General features: G+C 39.5%; 2 protein-coding genes across 2 annotated transcripts in view; both read right to left on the bottom strand.

The window, feature by feature from the left end:
• The window catches only part of LOC148160599 (ribonuclease inhibitor-like), a 31,066-nt gene extending 28,131 nt beyond the window's left edge, over nt 1-2,935 (bottom strand). Inside the window, exon 1 of the mRNA XM_088003993.1 lies at nt 1,852-2,935. The gene's annotated coding sequence lies outside the window, so the exon portion shown is untranslated. The remainder of the gene's footprint in view (nt 1-1,851) is intronic.
• Nucleotides 2,909-21,851, bottom strand: part of LOC148160598 (ribonuclease inhibitor-like) — a 30,420-nt gene continuing 11,477 nt past the window's right edge. Inside the window, exons 2-5 of the mRNA XM_088003991.1 lie at nt 14,752-14,931; nt 11,266-11,439; nt 4,361-4,540; nt 2,909-3,062 (exon numbers count right to left, since the gene is read on the bottom strand). Coding sequence (XP_087860117.1) covers nt 2,909-3,062; nt 4,361-4,540; nt 11,266-11,439; nt 14,752-14,909 — 666 coding nt within the window. The 5' untranslated portion in view covers nt 14,910-14,931. The remainder of the gene's footprint in view (nt 3,063-4,360; nt 4,541-11,265; nt 11,440-14,751; nt 14,932-21,851) is intronic.

Genomic DNA, 21,851 nt, shown 5'->3' with positions numbered 1-21,851 from the left:
GAAGCAAAGTCGCCTCCTATACTGTGACTGAGGTCGGTGAAGATTACCTGCTATTTCCTGTTACTTGGGTCACGCTGATGCTTACAGGACCCGGGATGGATGAGCTCTCTGACTGTTATTGATGAAGCAGCTACTGCTGGATTTGGCAGGTCGCCGCACTTCAAGGATCAAAGACATCCTGACGGGTGATGAAGTAGTTTGGGTGGAAACCCTCCTTTGTTCTGTGACTTTTACTGTGTTTTCTCCCCCACAAACACTGCTGTCATCTAGAGCTGAGCTCAGTTCAAGAAGGGGACACTGCAGCCCCTGTGCTCTACGGATGCTTGGCCTGTTCCGGGTGTTTTTACACTATGGAACGACTCTATTACTCTGGACAGTTCTCGTTGGGCAAGATAAGAACTGATATCTGCTGATAGCCATTGGGCATGTCCAGCTGCAGCTCAGCAGATGTCCTGTTTGTCTGGTTGCCTGGTGGTCCTGGATTTTCCACCTCTCGGCATGTGACCTCAGTCCTCTGACCCCTCCTTCAGCGTGCTTTGACCTCCGACTTGCAGCCACTGGTTGCCAGTTCAAGTTGGTAATATTTCACTATTTTTTCCAAATGTTTCTCGTATTGAGTGGGATGCCTGCTTTTTTATTTGTTCTCTAACCTAATGTATCACAGGACATACTACATTTACTGGGTTGATTGTCTCACATTCTTCTCGCTTGACATTCTGACCTTTGTTGGTTTACAGTAGGATTGTAGAAAAAACATCTCCTGGTGTCAGAAGTTTTACGATTGCAAGAATTGTGGTACAGCTCTTTGCATTTCTTGGAAATGCATTCATAGATGGTTCACTCTGTTTGTCCCACATCATGCTAATGTGTTTTTCCCTTTCAGCATGACGAGAATGGGAAAGGGACAAAGTATTATAATTCTAGTTAACAAATTGTTTCCTTAAACTTCACTGACTTGCATTGTGTGCCACGTTTCAACTACATAGGAAGATGATCTAACTTTATTTGGTTCACATTACAGTGGCTATAATTTAAAGTAAACTAATTTTAAATTTGGAGGTCATTATTTACAGGATAAAGTGGGTTCATTTAGATTAGAATCTGGACTTTGTCGGACTATTATAACTTTTACCATGAGAAATGAAATTCAACTGTGGTGGAAAACCGACTTACTAAAGTTAATTTATATAAGCTGCTGCTTCAATAAAGACCTGCTGGCTTCAGAACCAGAACCAGAACCTGGTACTGGGTCATGTTGTGTTGGAGGATTTTAGTCAGTAAAATCATTCCAGGTTCTGATCAAAGTGTTGAAGCATCAATCATTGATTATTGATTTGTTCCTGTTAGATTCCAGGAATTCACCTTTCTAGATTGGGTTGAATGACCTTTGACCAAAGATATGAACTTTGATTTACGATCAATTATATATAATTGGGCTGCACAGCTCTACCAACTGTACCAACTCTGTACAGTTTGTAGAGCTGTTGCCTTGCAGCAAGAAAGTTCTGGGTTCGATTCCCGCCCGGGTCTTTCTGCATGGAGTTTGCATGTTCTCCCTGTGCATTCGTGGGTTTTCTCCAGGTACTCTGGTTTCCTCCCACAGTCCACATGACTGTCAGGTTAATTGGCCCCTCCAGGTTGTCCCTAGGTGTGAGTATGTGTGTGCATGGTTGTTTGTCCTGTGACGGACTGGCGACCTGTCCAGGATGTACCCCGCCTCCCGCCCAGAACGTTAGCTGGAGAGGCACCAGCAACCCTCCTAACCCCACTAAGGGACAAGGGTGTAAAAAAATGGATGGATGGATTTATATAATTGTTCACAGAAATATCAATAATTATATAATTATAAACCTCAATGTTTTCGGTTTGCAGCCTTCAGTCTGTAGAAAACCACAGAGCTCCTTCAGTCCAGAACCTTCCAGGTTGGTGTTGCTCAGGTCCAGTTCTGTCAGATGGGTCGGTTTGGACTTCAGAGCTGAGAACAGAGACGTCCAGCTGGTCTCTGACAAACTGCAGTCCTCCAATCTGAATAAAGAATAAAAGATGAGCTGAAGCCAACAGGATGCAGTTAAAACTGAAATATGAACAAATAAATAATAAAATGTAGAAAATTAATTTCCCTGAATGTAAAAGAAACATGATGAACTGATTCTAACATCTGATCCAGTCAAACTGGTTTAAAGAGTCCAAACCAGCAGAACCAGAACATTTGATCAACAAAGAAACTCAAAGTTTTTCTAAAAGTTTCTCAGCATCTTAAACTCAGTCGGATGTTTTTCTCTCCATGTTTCCTTCCAGGCTCTGTATCAGCTGACTGCTCTGTACCTTCATCTATCATCAGAGATTTTATGTCTCCAGTTTTTGGTCATTAATCTATTAATGATGTTTTTCTTGCTGGTTGTATTTTAACTGCAGCTCATTGCTAAGTATGACAGATGTAAACGTTTTATTTCAATCCGTCTAATTCAGAGTTTTACAACATCCATTACAGCTCAGATTCTGAAAGTTGATGATTTTCTCATTTTGTGGTGATTCAGTTCCTGAACTATCAACTAGAAAATATTGAGTCTTTTCTCTGTCAGATTGATTTGGGTCATTTAGTTCAAGTTCTGAATCCTCCATCAGAGACGCTGCAGAAATGGGAACATTATCATAAAGAACAACCTGATTGTGAAGACGAGTCATTTTTAAATCTATTTTCCAGGTGAACCACATGAGGATGATTTCAGTAACTGATGAAGCTTGTTGCACACAAAGCTTTACAAAGGTAAGATCTCACTTCCTGTCCTACAAAATAAGAGCTGAATCAAGATGTTTGAACTAAATGACTTTAACACCAAAACCTTCACAAAGTCAGTATTTACTGCAGGACTGTTAATTAATGATCTTTATATTATTTCTGTCTCCTTCATGTCAGGAACTCAGCCAGAAGACTGTGGTCATCCTGACAGAGTCTGACTGTCAGAACGAACTCAGATTTTCTCTGGAAATCTCCGATCATGGGGGCGACTGCTGGCTGGACAGATGTCCAAAAGATATTCTTGGACAACAAGGATGGAGGCCTAAAAAGGTCAAGAAGCTGTTGTTCAGAGAGCTGCATCCAAGAATATTGAGGGAAAGTTAAGTGGAAGGAAGAACAGTGGTGGTGAAAATGAGAACCAGCACCAGAAATAACTGCAGCCTTGACAGGATTCACCAGAAGTGGACTGAGGCTGGGGTCAGACAATCTGGATCCACTACACTCAGACCCAACACTAGCTAGCATAGCTTTCTATGGCATAACATTAGCTAGCATAGCATTTGATGGCAGTTCTAGGTAGCAAAGCCCTAGATGACATAGCTTTAGCTAGCATAGCCTCTCACACACAGCATCCTGATTGAGATTTATTCTGTTTTTGCTGATAGTTTGTGGTTTTAAAGTTCTCAGTTTAGTGACCATCAGACTTTATTGATCCAGTAATTTAACTGTAAAGTTGGGCTGTTGTGTTAATAAATTGTGATTAAAGAGAAGCTGTGTGTTTCTTCTTCATGTGTTCAGTGTTTGCTGGTTGAAACGCTCAGATTCTCTCCTTCATTCATTGCTCTATAACAGCTCAGCTCATCAGGCTGCTGCTCATAGAACAATAACCTACATAGACTGAAGGCTTTGGCTGCTGGTTCTGATCATCAGCTGGAGACCCGACTTGGTAACCGGATCAGAACCACTCAGTTTATTCATGAATGGCCTTGGGTTCTTCTTAAAGCTGCTGAAAGCCAATGGAGGCCATTATTTCCTAAGGAGACGTGACCTGATGAAGCTTCATCACAGAGACGAGGCTCCAACCGACTGACAGCTGTCAGACTGAAGAGGACGGTTCCTCTCTGACCCGGCCCAACAGAACCACAGCTTCAGGACAAAGTGAGGAACCTGCTGCTGCTGCAAACCTCACTGTCATTCAGTTCATCTAGATTTGCTTTTCTACAATCAGTCACTTCTTAGATGTTTCATTAATGATGATTTGAACTGGTCAGTGTTTGTGGCTCGACTGGAGGAAAACATTTCATTCTGGATGTAAAGATGAGAATCAGAAATAAAACAATCTGAATCTTTACCAACCAAACTGAAACATCTCCATCATTAATTAACTTCATTTGAATTATTTTACTCATTTTGTTCATCAGTCAGAAACATTTTAAAAACTGAAAGTTCAATAATCTCAAAGCTATAAATAAGAATATAATTAATTTGTAAAGTAAAAGGTTTAAGATGTTATTCTGACATTTAGACAGGTTGTTTTAAAAGAAAAATATATTAACATTAATTAATCTAAGGATTAAAGTATCAATAAATGGTTTTATTGGATAAATAGAGAAAGCAAACCTCAGTTTCTTCACTTTACTGACTGAAGTCTCCAGGATCTCAGACACATTCTTCATATCAGAGTCTCCACCTGCTACTATGTTGATCTCTCTTATTTCCAGTTCATTCAGATCTGGGTTGGACTTCAGAGTTGAGGCCAAAACTTCACATTCAGCCAGTTGGATCTTACAGGCACCAAATCTGTGATGAAAGAAGAAATAAATTCAGTTCTTTGCTCTTTCTCTCTCTTCATCTTTGTTTCTTGAATAGGTCTCAAAGAAGGTGACAAAAGCATTTACACCATCCTATCTAGGTAATTTGAAACTGCTTAGAGGTTTAGAAAGAGGACACACCTTCAATGCATATATTAAAATTAGGAATACACCTCTTAATAAAAGTCTCCACTTCACAGAAGCAAATCGAATTGCTTTGTCTGCAGCCGCACGAGCAGTTCCCAAAGGCGCCTTTGCTGTGTCTCTTATTTTTGTATTTTGTTCATTTTTCTACTTTTCTCAGGTAATTAATGTCTGTTTTATGGTTTGGACTTCTTGATGGTTTGGGTGTGATGCTGATCTGTTTTTCTATGCATTTAATTGTCTGAATTGTCAGGAACTCAGCCAGAAGACTGTGGTCATCCTGACAGAGTCTGACTGTCAGAACAAACTCAGATTTCCTCTGGAAGCTGCTCTCAGTGGTTTGGAGGACGACTGACTTGTAATTTGCTCCATCAGTGGAATTGACACTAAAATGGAAACTCATCACCTGCTTCTGTGGTGGGATGGTGTTCCACCTTCCCCCGCTCTGTCCGTCAGGTGCAACTAGAAGCGCACCGTTGATTGGTGGGCGGGGCAGATGCCTATTTGGGCGGGCTGCTGCAAGGTGGCTGCGTCCTTGTTTCTCCCACTCTTGCTACGGTCGGCGGCTACATGTCGGCTTGTGGGTTTGGTCGACTCGTCTGCGATCGTAAGTGGCAGTTTTGCTATCCGTGGCTGAGATCATGGTTGGTTTTTGGCTGCTACATTTGTCGTGCGTTTCTGCAGTGTTGCTCTGATGGCGTTGCCGGCTGCAGCTGGGGGTTGCTGTGGCGGGCGGCTTCAATCTGGTCCTCACCTGCTGACCCGCTTCCTCCCGGGTTAGGCTGTGTTTCCACCCCTGGGCACCTGATTGTTTTTGGAGCTGCAGCGCTTTGGATGGTCTGCTGTCTTGTCTTCCTGTTTGTTTGGGCTGCTCTCAACTAAACCTGTTGCGGATTGGGCAGGCTGTGTGCACGGGGCATTACTCCTCTGGCCTTGTTGAAGGGCATTTGGAAGCGGATGACAACAATTTGTTCCATTGTTTTCTTTTATTTTGTGTGATTGAAGTTACTAATTGGTTTTCTTTGTTTGATTTACTAATTTCTTTTGCATTGCGTGTTTTATTCCTTTTGGAATAATTGAACGTATCTGTCCTGGTTCCTTTTGTTCCAGGGACCGAGTAGTGGGCCTGAAGCCTCGTTTTTAAAAAGAAATGTTTTGAAGAAAGTGTTAAAATAATGTGCACTGTTAAATCTGTGTTCAGGTGCATCTTGTTACTTTTAGAAAGATCTCCACCTGTTGGTCACACCTCCATGTTGTTTTGCTTCCTGCCAACATAAAACTCCTGCATGAGCTGCAGCTCCAGGCAGTCGAGTCCCCAGAAAGCTTCCCTGTTTCTAGGATCCATTTCATCCAGAGTTGGTTGACTTTCTCTCAGATGCTGAACCTTCAGTCTGAGCATGTGCAGAACCTCCTAACACACCTGGTCCAGATTCATGTGCTTCAGCTGGTTCTGATGTCTGGACCTGAATACTGATGTCCTGAATAACCTGCAGCCTGTTGAGCTCAGAGAAAAACTCAGTGGTCTGGATTTTTTCAGATGAAACTGAAGTTGGTTTCTGATGGGAGAAACCAACTTCTTGGCTAAACAGCTAAAGGGCGATTTGACCTAATTATTCACCACCCTCAGCATCTTTCATTTACAACACATATTTGAACCTGGACAAGATTAATATCAACTAATAGCAGAATATTTAAAACTAAGTGTGGTATTGGAAACCTTGAGGTGATTTATGGAACTTCAGTAAAGGGTGATTTCATTCTGTTTTTATATCTGGACCACATGAGAACTGAACTCCTCCTCAGAAATTTCCATTATTTTGCTGTAATATCCAGTTTTAGTTATTTTGTTTTCATAAGATGCTGAAAACGCTGAAACATTAGGTGGAATCGCCCTTTTGCCATTTCCTGAATCAGAAACTGCAATCTCAATCCAATTTCACATAGACATAGGCTGAAGGCTTTGGCTGCTGGTTCTGATCATCAGCTGGAGACCCGACTTGGTAACCGGATCAGAACCACTCAGTTTATTCATCAATGGCCTTGGGTTCTTCTTAAAGCTGCTGAAAGCCAATGGAGGCCATTATTTCCTAAGGAGACGTGACCTGATGAAGCTTCATCACAGAGACGAGGCTCCAACCGACTGACAGCTGTCAGACTGAAGAGGACGGTTCCTCTCTGACCCGGCCCAACAGAACCACAGCTTCAGGACAAAGTGAGGAACCTGCTGCTGCTGCTGCAAACCTCACTGTCATTCAGTTCATCTAGATTTGCTTTTCTACAATCAGTCACTTCTTAGATGTTTCATTAATGATGATTTGAACTGGTCAGTGTTTGTGGCTCGACTGGAGGAAAACATTTCATTCTGGATGTAAAGATGAGAATCAGAAATAAAACAATCTGAATCTTTACCAACCAAACTGAAACATCTCCATCGTTAATTAACTTCATTTGAATTATTTTACTCATTTTGTTCATCAGTCAAAAACATTTTAAAAACTGAAAATCAAAGTTCAATGATCTCAAAGTCTGAAATATGAAAATAACTCATAAGGCAAAATGTTTTAGAGATTTTAATCTGTCATTTAAAAAGGATGTTTTAAAGTATTACAATAAAATCCTTAATTAAACTAAGGACTAATGTATCAATGAATGATTTTATTGGATAAATGGAAAAAACAAACCTCAGTTTCTTCACTTTACTGACTGAACTCTCAAGGATCTCAAGCAGATTCTTCATATCAGAGTCTCCACCTCCATTTATGTCGATCTGAGATTCTCATCCAACGAGGGCATTTTCTTTTTGTTTTTTTACTAACACACTAACTTACTAACTGAACTAATTATTGCTTTATATGGCACAAGGAATAGACGCAGCAAGTAGTGTCTATTCCTTGCTGTATAGACACTATTTGGACCTGTTGAAATTTTAGCATATTGGGGGGAAGTCCTTCAAATTTGCACCTCTACGTTTTTGTTTTGAAAATAAGAAAAACACAGGGGGTTATTATAAAGAAATTACTGACAGAACTTAGAACATCTCAGTGTATTTTGAATACTAGACGTAAGATTTGGAGAACTTGTGGAACATCTCACAATATTTTGGTTTTTCAGCAAATTATCTTATAACAGTAACATAGATTCCAAATTGTTTTCAAAATGATAATTTTATTATATCAACAGGGGGGAGAAGGAGAAATGGACCCTAATTCCTGGTTGATTTATAGATACGGTAAATTATACATTTGTTAATCAGTAATTTTGACTTTCATTCCACAATAGTGAATTGTGGATTTATTTCATGTAAAGAGCCTTTACATTGCCTTCCTGCTTGACTAAAACATGGTGGTTGTGATATAGAAACTCTTACTAAATTAAAATTGAACAGCTTTAATCAACATCTATGCCATGTTTATTTTCATTTAAAATTATTGATACATTTCCTGCATCACTGCTGATATTTTATTTATATAGAGTTACACTTGGGTGTAAATTGTTACTTTTGAGGAAAATTTGGGTTACAACTGCTGTAAATTTCAGATAACATGTGAGCAACTTCTGACATCTTTAAATGAAATAGAAGCTGTTTTGAAAATGTCAGGATAACGGTGATAGTTTTATTTTTAATGTAAACTGAGGGAAATAGGACTGATTGTCTTGAAGTGTGGGACAGAATCAAGGATCTTTTGAATCTAATTGAACAAAAACTCATGAGTTATTTTACCAACTGCGTTTACAATCACAGTTTTTATACAAGTTTCTAGCTGGAATTAATACATTTAAGTTTTTTAACAAGTTTTGTTGAGAAGTGATTTTGAATTTGTGGCAGATATTTGGTACAGGCAGAGTGAACATCTTCTAGATAAGAATATGTATTGATTCAAACAGTAAGTGAGCTTACTTGATTACTTCTGCCAGTTTGGGTTGTGAAACGTCTTGCTTAATTATATTTTTCTTCTTTTTACAGAGTTTGGGTTGTGAAGCGAGAGGAATGGCAGAGAGCTCTGTGGAAACTTAGGGTTGACATTTTGGAGTGAGCAAAGTTGGCATAGACTTTTGTTGAATTTTTTATTTATCTTGTATTATTTTTCTCTGGCAGTTCTGCTCTTGGAGGTTGAAGTTGGTCTCGGGGAGGGTTTCTGAGGCTGGGAACTGAGCTGGAAGGTGTGAGATGACAGTGTTGCAACTACGCACTGTGCCTCTGATGCCGGTGTTAGATATTTTTTGGTATTATCATTATTACTTTAGTTCATATTCAGTCTAATGTTAATCAGTATTATTGTGATTTTTAGTTTAAAGTGTTCTCTTCCTTATGTGTGTATAAACTGACCTGGAGGTTACGACTGTCTGTTTATCTTCATGTGAGACACTTAACTCTGTGTTTCCCAGATCTTAAATTCTTCTTGTGTTAGTTTGACCTAGAGCTGAACTGGGCTCAGACCGTAGATCAGATATCACACCTGGAACTGAGTTGCTGGTTTGTTTAGGTTAGAAGTTTTACGACCTTTGTTGTTCTTCCTGACTGCCCCTTTTGGTTGTTCTGCTTGACAATAAAACAGGGGCTCGCGTGGAAGGAGATCAGAACTCTCTGTGAACGGCTGATGAGGTTGTTGATGGAGAGTTTTCCTTTTGCAAAAGCTTGTCTATAAAATTCATATACGTTGTCTGTGGTCTTTTTATATAGGTTTAAGAAAAAGTACCTATCAGCCGGACTGTCAATTGGAAGCAAAGTCACCTCCTATACTGTGACTGAGGTCGGTGAAGATTACCTGCTATTTCCTGTTACTTGGGTCACGCTGATGCTTACAGGACCCGGGATGGATGAGCTCTCTGACTGTTATTGATGAAGCAGCTACTGCTGGATTTGGCAGGTCGCCGCACTTCAAGGATCAAAGACATCCTGACGGGTGATGAAGTAGTTTGGGTGGAAACCCTCCTTTGTTCTGTGACTTTTACTGTGTTTTCTCCCCCACAAACACTGCTGTCATCTAGAGCTGAGCTCAGTTCAAGAAGGGGACACTGCAGCCCCTGTGCTCTACGGATGCTTGGCCTGTTCCGGGTGTTTTTACACTATGGAACGACTCTATTACTCTGGACAGTTCTCGTTGGGCAAGATAAGAACTGATATCTGCTGATAGCCATTGGGCATGTCCAGCTGCAGCTCAGCAGATGTCCTGTTTGTCTGGTTGCCTGGTGGTCCTGGATTTTCCACCTCTCAGCATGTAACCTCAGTCCTCTGACCCCTCCTTCGGCGTGATTTGGCCTCCGAGTTGCAGCCACTTGTTGCCAGTTCAAGATGGTAATATTTCACTATTTTTTCCAAATGTTTCTCGTATTGAGTGGGATGCCTGCTTTTTTATTTGTTCTCTAACCTAATTTATCACAGGACATACTACATTTACTGGGTTGATTGTCTCACATTCTTCTCGCTTGACATTCTGACCTTTGTTGGTTTACAGTAGGATTGTAGAAAAAACATCTCCTGGTGTCAGAAGTTTTACGATTGCAAGAATTGTGGTACAGCTCTTTGCATTTCTTGGAAATGCATTCATAGATGGTTCACTCTGTTTGTCCCACATCATGCTAATGTGTTTTTCCCTTTCAGCATGACGAGAATGGGAAAGGGACAAAGTATTATAATTCTAGTTAACAAATTGTTTCCTTAAACTTCACTGACTTGCATTGTGTGCCATGTTTCAACTACATAGGAAGATGATCTAACTTTATTTGGTTCACATTACAGTGGCTATAATTTAAAGTAAACTAATTTTAAATTTGGAGGTCATTATTTACAGGATAAAGTGGGTTCATTTAGATTAGAATCTGGACTTTGTGGGACTATTATAACTTTTACCATGAGAAATGAAATTCAACTGTGGTGGAATACCGACTTACTAAAGTTAATTTATATAAGCTGCTGCTTCAATAAAGACCTGCTGGCTTCAGAACCAGAACCAGAACCTGGTACTGGGTCATGTTGTGTTGGAGGATTTTAGTCAGTAAAATCATTCCAGGTTCTGATCAAAGTGTTGAAACATCAATCATTGATTATTGATTTGTTCCTGTTAGATTCCAGGAATTCACTTTTCTAGACTGGGTTGAATGATCTTTGACCAAAGATATGAACTTTGATTTATGATCAATTATATATAATTGGGCTGCACAGCTCTACCAACTGTACCAACTCTGTACAGTTTGTAGAGCTGTTGCCTTGCAGCAAGAAAGTTCTGGGTTCGATTCCCGCCCGGGTCTTTCTGCATGGAGTTTGCATGTTCTCCCTGTGCATTCGTGGGTTTTCTCCAGGTACTCTGGTTTCCTCCCACAGTCCACATGACTGTCAGGTTAATTGGCCCCTCCAGGTTGTCCCTAGGTGTGAGTATGTGTGTGCATGGTTGTTTGTCCTGCGACGGACTGGCGACCTGTCCAGGATGAACCCCGCCTCCCGCCCAGAACGTTAGCTGGAGAGGCACCAGCAACCCTCCTAACCCCACTAAGGGACAAGGGTGTAAAAAAATGGATGGATGGATTTATATAATTGTTCACAGAAATATCAATAATTATATAATTACAAACCCCAATGCTTTCAGTTTGCAGCCTTCAGTCTGTAGAAAACCACAGAGCTCCTTCAGTCCAGAACCTTCCAGGTTGGTGTTGCTCAGGTCCAGTTCTGTCAGATGGGTCGGGTTGGACTTCAGAGCTGAGAACAGAGACGTCCAGCTGGTCTCTGACAAACTGCAGTCCTCCAATCTGAATAAAGAATAAAAGATGAGCTGAAGCCAACAGGATGCAGTTAAAACTGAAATATGAACAAATAAATAATAAAATGTAGAAAATTAATTTCCCTGAATGTAAAAGAAACATGATGAACTGATTCAAACATCTGATCCAGTCAAACTCGTTTAAAGAGTCCAAACCAGCAGAACCAGAACATTTGATCAACAAAGGAACTCAAAGTTTTTCTAAAAGTTTCTCAGGATCTTAAACTCAGTCGGATGTTTTTCTCTCCATGTTTCCTTCCAGGCTCTGTATCAGCTGACTGCTCTGTACCTTCATCTATCATCAGATATTTTAGGTCTCCAGTTTTTGGTCATTAATCTATTAATGATGTTTTTCTTGCTGGTTGTATTTTAACTGCAGCTCATTGCTAAGTATGACAGATGTAAACGTTTTATTTCAATCCGTCTAATTCAGAGTTTTACAACATCCATTACAGCTCAGATTCTGAAAGTTGATCATTTTCTCATTTTGTGGTGATTCAGTTCCTGAACCATCAACTAGAAAATATTGAGTCTTTTCTCTGTCAGATTGATTTGGGTCATTTAGTTCAAGTTCTGAATCCTCCATCAGAGACGCTGCAGAAATGGGAACATTATCATAAAGAACAACCTGATTGTGAAGACGAGTCATTTTTAAATCTATTTTCCAGGTGAACCACATGAGGATGATTTCAGTCACTGATGAAGCTTGTTGCACACAAAGCTTTACAAAGGTAAGATCTCACTTCCTGTCCTACAAAATAAGAGCTGAATCAAGATGTTTGAACTAAATGACTTTAACACCAAAACCTTCACAAAGTCAGTATTTACTGCAGGACTGTTAATTAATGATCTTTATATTATTTGTGTCTCCTTCATGTCAGGAACTCAGCCAGAAGACTGTGGTCATCCTGACAGAGTCTGACTGTCAGAACAAACTCAGATTTCCTCTGGAAGCTGCTCTCAGTGGTTTGGAGGACGACTGACTTGTAATTTGCTCCATCAGTGGAATTGACACTAAAATGGAAACTCATCACCTGCTTCTGTGGTGGGATGGTGTTCCACCTTCCCCCGCTCTGTCCATCAGGTGCAACTAAAAGTGCACCGTTGATTGGTGGGCGGGGCAGATGCCTATTTGGGCGGGCTGCTGCAAGGTGCGTGCGTCTTTGTTTCTCCCACTCTTGCTACGGTCGGCGGCTACATGTCGGCTTGTGGGTTTGGTCGACTCGTCTGCGATCGTAAGTGGCAGTTTTGCTATCCGTGGCTGAGATCATGGTTGGTTTTTGGCTGCTACATTTGTCGTGCGTTTCTGCAGTGTTGCTCTGATGGCGTTGCCGGCTGCAGCTGGGGGTTGCTGTGGCGGGCGGCTTCAATCTGGTCCTCACCTGCTGACCCGCTTCCTCCCGGGTTAGGCTGTGTTTCCACCCCTGGGCACCTGATTGTTTTTGGAGCTGCAGCGCTTTGGATGGTCTGCTGTCTTGTCTTGTCTTCCTGTTTGTTTGGGCTGCTCTCAACTAAACCTGTTGCGGATTGGGCAGGCTGTGTGCACGGGGCATTACTCCTCTGGCCTTGTTGAAGGGCATTTGGAAGCGGATGACAACAATTTGTTCCATTGTTTTCTTTTATTTTGTGTGATTGAAGTTACTAATTGGTTTTCTTTGTTTGATTTACTAATTTCTTTTGCATTGCGTGTTTTATTCCTTTTGGAATAATTGAACGCATCTGTCCTGGTTCCTTTTGTTCCAGGGACCGAGTAGTGGGCCTGAAGCCTCGTTTTTAAAAATAAATGTTTTAAAGAAAGTGTTAAAATATTGTGCACTATTAAATCTGTGTTCAGGTGCATCTTGTTACTTTTAGAAAGATCTCCACCTGTTGGTCACACCTCCATGTTGTTTTGCTTCCTGCCAACATAAAACTCCTGCATGAGCTGCAGCTCCAGGCAGTCGAGTCCCCAGAAAGCTTCCCTGTTTCTAGGATCCATTTCATCCAGAGTTGGTCGACTTTCTCTCAGACGCTGAACCTTCAGTCTGAGCATGTGCAGAACCTCCTAACACACCTGGTCCAGATTCATGTGCTTCAGCTGGTTCTGATGTCTGGACCTGAATACTCATGTCCTGAAGAACCTGCAGCCTGTTGAGCTCAGAGAAAAACTCAGTGGTCTGGATTTTTTCAGATGAAGCTGAAGTTGGTTTCTGATGGGAGAAACCAACTTCTTGGCTAAACGGCTAAAGGGCGATTTGACCTAATTATTCACCACCCTCAGCATCTTTCATTTACAACACATATTTGAACCTGGACAAGATTAATATCAACTAATAGCAGAATATTTAAAACTAAGTGTGGTTTTGGGGAAACCTTGAGGTGATTTATGGAACTTCAGTAAAGGGTGATTTCATTCTGTTTTTATATCTGGACCACATGAGAACTGAACTCCTCCTCAGAAATTTCCATTATTTTGCTGTAATATCCAGTTTTAGTTATTTTGTTTCCATAAGATGCTGAAAACAGTGAAACATTAGGTGGAATCGCCCTTTTGCCATTTCCTGAATCAACTGCAATCTCAATCCAATTTCACATAGACATAGACTGAAGGGTTTGGCTGCTGGTTCTGATCATCAGCTGGAGACCCGACTTGGTAACCGGATCAGAACCACTCAGTTTATTCATGAATGGCCTTGGGTTCTTCTTAAAGCTGCTGAAAGCCAATGGAGGCCATTATTTCCTAAGGAGACGTGACCTGATGAAGCTTCATCACAGAGACGAGGCTCCAACCGACTGACAGCTGTCAGACTGAAGAGGACGGTTCCTCTCTGACCCGGCCCAACAGAACCACAGCTTCAGGACAAAGTGAGGAACCTGCTGCTGCTGCAAACCTCACTGTCATTCAGTTCATCTAGATTTGCTTTTCTACAATCAGTCACTTCTTAGATGTTTCATTAATGATGATTTGAACTGGTCAGTGTTTGTGGCTCGACTGGAGGAAAACATTTCATTCTGGATGTAAAGATGAGAATCAGAAATAAAACAATCTGAATCTTTACCAACCAAACTGAAACATCTCCATCATTAATTAACTTCATTTGAATTATTTTACTCATTTTGTTCATCAGTCAGAAACATTTTAAAAACTGAAAGTTCAATAATCTCAAAGCTATAAATAAGAATATAATTCATTTGTAAAGTAAAAGGTTTAAGATGTTATTCTGACATTTAGACAGGTTGTTTTAAAAGAAAAATATAAACATTAATTAATCTAAGGATTAATGTATCAAATGATTTTATTGTAAAAATAGAGAAAACAAACCTCAGATTCTTCACTTTACTGACTGAAGTCTCCAGGATCTCAACCAGGTTCTTCATATCAGAGTCTCCACCTCCATTTATCCAGATCTCACTGATTTCCAGTTCATTCAGATCTGGGTTGGACTTCAGAGCTGAGGCCAAAACTTCACATTCAGCCATTTGGAGCTTACAGTCACCAAATCTGTGATGAGAGAAGAAATAAATTCAGTTCTTTGCTCTTTCTCTCTCTTCATCTTTGTTTCTTGAATAGGTCTCAAAGAAGGTGTCAAAATCATTTACACCATCCTATCTAGGTAGTTTGAAACTGCTTAGAGGTTTAGAAAGAGGACACACCTTCAATGCATATATTAAAATTAGGAATACACCTCTTAATAAAAGTCTCCACTTCACAGAAGCAAATCGAATTGCTTTGTCTGCAGCCACACGAGCAGTTCCCAAAGGCGCCTTTGCTTTGTCTCTTATTTTTGTATTTTGTTAATTTTTCTACTTTTCTCAGGTAATTAATGTCTGTTTTATGGTTTGGACTTCTTGATGGTTTGGGTGTGATGCTGATCTGTTTTTCTATGCATTTAATTGTCTGAATAAAACCCTATATATGTCTGAAGTAGAATGGTGACTGGTTGTTCTCTGAGTGGTTTCCATTTTATACATGCAGAACCCTGAATTTGGGACACTAGAGGAAAATAACAAGCAAAGAGGTTTAACATTTTATTCCTCTAATTTAACAATATGGGGGCTCTGTCGGTTCTTTGGGTTTCCGCATGTATGGGCTGGAACTTTATTGACTTGCTTTGGTCCGAGGTGCCGAGTGGACCGCTGAAAGGAGGAAGAGGCATTTGACGAAGACAGAAAGTTGTGGAACTGAACTTTGGTGATAAATGTGACTTAAATCGGAACATGATGACGTTGGATTTAGAAAGAAGTGACTGTAATACTATGGATTGTAGTGATGAGGAAGGAAGGAGTGGTCGGAATGAAGATAGAGTGGGAATTGGTGAGAAAGGGTGGAAAGAAGCAGCGAGCTGTTGAAAGAAAGAGGAAAAAAGGAAATGAGAAAAGCACTGAAGAATCCGATAATGAAGGAATTGAGAAAGGAACAGAAGCACCAAAAAGACAAAACCTGAATATTATAAGATTTGATGAAGGAGAAGGAGTCAAGAAGATTGATCCACTTAAGCTAACAAAAGCACTTAAAACACACGTTGGGGAAATTAAACATGCTAAGATACTGAGAGATGGAAATCTTTTGATTGGATGTAATTCTGAAAGTCAGGTTGAAAAGGCAAAAACGATTGGATGGGTGTGTAAAGTCAAAGTCAGAGCAGTTGTTAAAGTGGGTGAAAAAAGAAACAATGAAAGCAAAGGAATTATAACAGGAGTGCCATTGAGTGTTGTCGAGAAAAATCGAGCTCAGCCCACTTCCCCATGCTGGAGATTTTAGTTTAATAATAATAAATAAAGTTATCTTTAAAACTGATTACACAGGTGACATCAAGACCCAACAGTAGAGTCAGACGGTAATAAAATTAATCTGGTTGTGTGTGTTGTTATTGTGTCCTGCAAACTTTGCTTTAATTCTACTTTTTTCTATTTAATCATAAAAAATCATAGTCTGACAGAAAGAGAGTCATGGAACAGGAAGAGCAGGTTTCCCGAAGAAAGAGGAAGTTTCCAGCCTGCAGTGAATAAAAATAGTTCAGATTGCTCATTTTGGGCATTAAAGGTTTAAAGAATAAAATCTAAACATTTTGAGTAATTGGATAAAACCCAGAGTAGAATACTTAAATTAATAATGATAACTTATGATTAAGCCAATAATTAATATTGGTTTAAGCAGTGGTTGATGTTGGTTTGATTATAAGAATATTTACACTTAGTCTTAAACTTATGGAAGTACTTAAAGGTGAAAGAAGTGACTGTAACATGGTGTCAAATAATTGGAATAATGGATTATTCTTGGTTTCTTTTCAGAAATGTCTGTAATAACTCACATCATGATTATAATAAGAGTAACTAATAAGTAATGGTTATAAAATTATGAATGAATGCTAAATCAGAGAAACTAAAAGGTTATAAATGTGATTTTGACATTGAACTTGAAATGGTGTAAGGTGTGTAACTGTAACTAAAGGTCACTGATGTTGTGTTGGAGGTAGATGGTAGGTGAAAAGTCAGGGAGAAAGAGGAACCGAAAGGAGAGCAGAGGTGACCAAGACATTAGGTCATTAGAACAGACATCATGTCTCCAAGATGGTGATGGATATGAGATCATCTGTCCAAGCAGTCAGTACAGAGGAAACAGGTGCAGAATTCAGACAGGGAACTGAAAGTGCAGCTCAGGAGAAATAAAGTTCATCTGCAGTCTGAGGCTAACTAAAGAACAGTTGACGTCAAGCAAAAACGTCCATGAGGAAAGAAAGTGTGTGGCTGCTGATAAGAATAAAAAGACACCAGACAGGAGGATCAAGGTTCTTTGTTCCGCGGCGTTCGAGTCGAGCAAATGGAGAAGCAGAGTCAACGGAGGGCTGCGTGATGATACCCCGGGACGACTACGCGCTGCACAAGAAAGGGACAAGATCCGTTTACCCACAACCCGGGACTCTGATTCGACTGCGGCACTGCACTCAACCCAAAGGTTTACATCGATGCTGCAGTGGACATGGGGAATATACCAAGATCTTTTGTGGATAAAGAACTGAGTTTGTTGAGGATTCTCACCAGTTCAACTTTGGATTTATTCTGAAAGGATCCTGCCACGACAAAGACAGGACTCCGTCCATGGACGTTAAAGTTTTCTGCTGCCAAGATCGTCTCTGCATCTGGGTTTGAGTAATACTGCCTCCCCCCAAAGCCTCTATTTAGATTTAGACACAGTATAGGGTTAGAAGTAGGAGTAATTGTTGTTGATGATTCTTAAAAGTTTCAATCTCTTAATTTTTCATTGAAATGCTGTATGTCTTTTCCTCTGCTAAAGCTTGCTAATAAAATTACTAAAGTCTAATTTGATGTTGTGGACAATTAAATTAATTGAGTCATCTACATTTGATTTCTCTGATCATTGTAAAATCAATGCTTGTGGTCCTAGTAACTTAGGGTGGCTTCGTACGTTCTTTAGTTCAGATAAATAATGTCCCTGGGACTTATTCCTAGTCGCTAAAATTATCCAAGTCGGTTTCCAAGTGCACGTTAATTTATAGGGGATGAGCTACCGTTAACAGATGTGGTTCATGAGTTCGGACATCGGCGGGGCTACTCCGATGTCTGGGTCATGAACTGAAGCGGGGCATAACGTCTGGATGAAGGTAGTTAGAACTTGGACGAATCATCCCCGCTCCCAGCTTAAATAAAAGTTCTCTAAATCCTTATCTGCGGTAATACCCGGGAATTAGAGTCTTTTCGGACCCGTGAGACGGAGAGCTGGTCAGTAGTCAGTCTGCTAGAGTTAGGAGGAGTTAAGGGCGTGGCTGAATACTGAGAATTAACACCATGAATTTGGTAAATGTGGAGTTGGAGTTAAACCAAAGTGTTGTAGTTGTGGAGGAGAGCACAGTGTCACTTTTTGGGGTTGCGAAGTAATGAAACGACAATCAACGATACAGAAAACAAAAGTTAGACAGAAAGTGACATATGCAGAAGCGTGTAAAGTGGTTGAAAAAGAGAAACAAAATGGGAAATCTCTAACAGGAGAAAAGCAAGTAATCTCAAGAATTGTGGAAATGTTTGAAAAGAAAATTGAAGAGGAAAAAAAGAAAATGGTAACTTTTATTGCAGGAGTTATAAATGCAACATCGGATGTGAAATCAAAACCGGAAAGGGTTCAGATTATAGTGAAGGCAGCGTGCCATAGTTTAGACTTAAAGAATATTCGGTGGAGGACATAAGGGGAGAAATGTGTAGTCCAACAAGTCAAGAAGGATCATTTTAATCTTACAATGGAATGGGCAAGATTTTAAACAGTTTATTTATGAATTAAAAGAAAAACCTGATATAATTACAGGAAACTTGGCTGAAGCATTTTTTGGATTTCAAAGTAAATGGATATATTGCAGTTAGCTACGATAGACAAGAAGGAAATGGGGGAGGGTGTCTTTCTCTGATTAAGGAAGGTATTCCGTATAAAATTATTGGAAGGAAAGGAGATTTGGAGTATGTTGCCACTGAAATATGGGTGGAAGAGAAGGTAATGTTGATTCTTAATTTTTTCAATCCTTGTAAAAAGCTTGAGTAAAGTAAACGTGACGAGATAGATATGAAAGGAAATGTTATTTGGTGTGGAGATTTTAATCCACATCACTCATTATGGGGTAGTGGAAAAAAGATTATAATGGGAACATTTTAGATGAATTTCTAGATAGTAATAATTTGGTTTGCTTGAATAATGGTAAGAAGACAAGAATTGATATAAATTCAGGTAAGGAATCTGTACTAGATTTGACATTTGTTTCTAGCTGTTTAGCTCCACTATGTGATTGGCAAGTTAAAAACAAGTCATTTTGTAGTGATCACTACATTATAATCAGCAAAATAAGGGTGGGCCAGGTGCATAGCACTGAAATGATAGGAGGAAAGTGGATATTTGAGAAAGCACATTGGGAGGAATTTTATAACCTATGTGATAGAAAAATTTTAAATGTTCAAAATGATCAGAGTATTGAAAGTATGAACCGAGTGATTAGTCAGGGTATTTTAGCTGCTGCAGAGGAGGCTATTCCAAAAACATCAGGGAAAAATAGGAGAAAGTTGGTTCAATGGTGGAATGAAGAGTGTAGGAAAGCAGTTAGAGAAATAAAGCATTTAAATTGGTTAAAAGGTCTCATCATTTTCAACATTTAATTGAATATAAAAAGTCACAAGCAAAAGTCAGGAGAACAATAAGGAGCACAAAAAGAGAATACTGGAGAGGTTTCTGTGACACAATTGGCAGTAATACAAAACTAGGGGATGTTTGGGGGATGATCAAAAAATGGGAGGAGCTAGAAGGGAATGGAGTTATCCTATACTAAATAAAAAATGGTATAGTAGCTTTAACTGACAGGGAAAATGCTGATATGTTAGTAAGCACTTATGTGGGGATTCATAGTGGGGAAAATTTATCAGATAATGAAATAGAGGGAAGGGAGAGAACTAGAAAGGAAAATGATGGAATCTTAAGAAGAAAGGAGGATTATAATGATCTGATGAATTATCCTTTCTCTATTGGAGAGCTGAAAAGAGCTTTGGATAGAACTAGGAATTGTGCTCCAGGTAAAGATGAGGTGTGTTATATTATGTTAAGACATGTAAGTGAGGAAGTTTTAAATAAATTATTAATTTTATTCAATAAGATTTGGAAGGAGGGGAGGAAGCTATTGTTATCCCATTCAAGAAACCTGGGAAAGATCATAGTAACCCTGTAAATTACAGACCAATAGCTTTAACATCTAATCTGTGTAAACTGATGGAAAGGATGGTGAATGAGAGATTGACACAATATTTGGAGTCAAAACATTTAATTGCTCCTTATCAGAGTGGTTTTCGTAGAGGGAGAGGAACAATGGATCCTATTTTATGTTTAGAGGATGATATTAGAAAAGCTCAGATTAATAAGGAAACTGTTGTTGCTGTGTTTTTTGATGTGGAGAAAGCATATATGTTATGTTATGGAGGGAAGGGTTAATGATTAAATTACATCAGATAGGTATTTTTTACGGGATAGAAATATTCAAGTTAAAATAGGAGATCATGTTTCGAAATGATGTAAAAGTTTTGGTAAGTCACTTTTTAAGTCACTTTTTGCTGATGATGGAGCGTTATGGAAAAGGTTATGGAAAAGTTAAACTACAGGAAGGTATAGATAAAGTGGGTAAGTGGGGAGTAAAGTGGGGCTTTAAATTTTCAATTGAAAAGACAAAAGTAATGATCTTCACAAATAAAAAATAGGGGTTGATAAAAAGTTGTATTTATATGGGAAAGAGAAAAAGTTGACTGGTTTCGGTTTTTGGGAGTAGCTTTTGATAAACTAACTTGGGGAAATCATATAGAACATATTATGGAGAAAAGTAAAAAGGTTTTAAACATTATGAGGTGTTTAGCAGGATTGACATGGGGTGCAAGTTTTGATTCCCTTAAAAGTATATATGTGTCTCTAATTAGATCAAGAATAGATTACGGGAGCGTGGTGTATAGATCAGCAGCTAAAACTAGGTTTAAAAAGTTAGATGTTATTCAAGCCAGAGCAATGAGAATTTGCTTAGGGGCAGTTAAATCAACACCAATATGTGCCTTACAAGTAGAGTCAGGAGAAATGCCATTATGCATTAGAAGACAGCAGCTAATGGTCAATTATTGGATAAGTTTAAAAGGACATAATGCAGATCACCCAGTTAAGAAATTATTAGGAGAGTGTTGGGAAAGAGGTAAGAAACAAATTGATAGCTTTGGGTGGGTTGGTGATGATAGAGCAAAAATGTTTAATGTATATAATAAGCAATTTAGTCCAACTGTATTGTGGCCTTTGAGACCTACATGGACTTGGAAATATATTAATGTAGACAGAAAACTAACACATATTAGGAAAAGGAACACATTAGATACTTGCAGTGTTGTGTTCAAGACCACCTAACCCGAGACCAAGACAAGACCAAGACTTTTAGGGTCCGAGACCAAGTCAAGACCAAGACCGAGGGGAGTCGAGACCGAGTCAAGACCAAGACCAGCGGCCCGCGTTACATGACACAATAAAATGTAAAATATGATCGAAATTGGTTCTCAAAATAATCTGAAAGATCCATATTACCATAAAACACCTAGATATTAAATACTTAATACATTTTACCAATATTAAATATTCCATTTCTGTGCTAAAAAGTGTGATGGTCTCGTGCCATCCCTAAAAACATAACGCCCTGGGCATTTGCCCATATTGCTCATATAAGAAACCACCACTGTCTGCACCATTAAACATAGCAATTGAGGCAATGCCCTGACGGTAAATAACGCTCAACCATGAACACTGACCAAGGAGCAACAAGCAAGAAGTAACCAAACAGAAGGCGCTCATCGTGACTGTTCTCACTCTCTATCCCAGTACATGAAGCCAGGTAGTCTGACACCATGGCAGAC

The sequence above is a fragment of the Poecilia mexicana genome, unplaced genomic scaffold (assembly GCF_051168715.1).
Source record: "Poecilia mexicana isolate PSO_F unplaced genomic scaffold, ASM5116871v1 scaffold_2, whole genome shotgun sequence".
Taxonomy (NCBI): domain Eukaryota; kingdom Metazoa; phylum Chordata; class Actinopteri; order Cyprinodontiformes; family Poeciliidae; genus Poecilia; species Poecilia mexicana.
The sequence above is the reverse complement of the archived record's forward strand: the minus strand, read 5'-3'. Positions and strand labels throughout refer to the sequence as shown.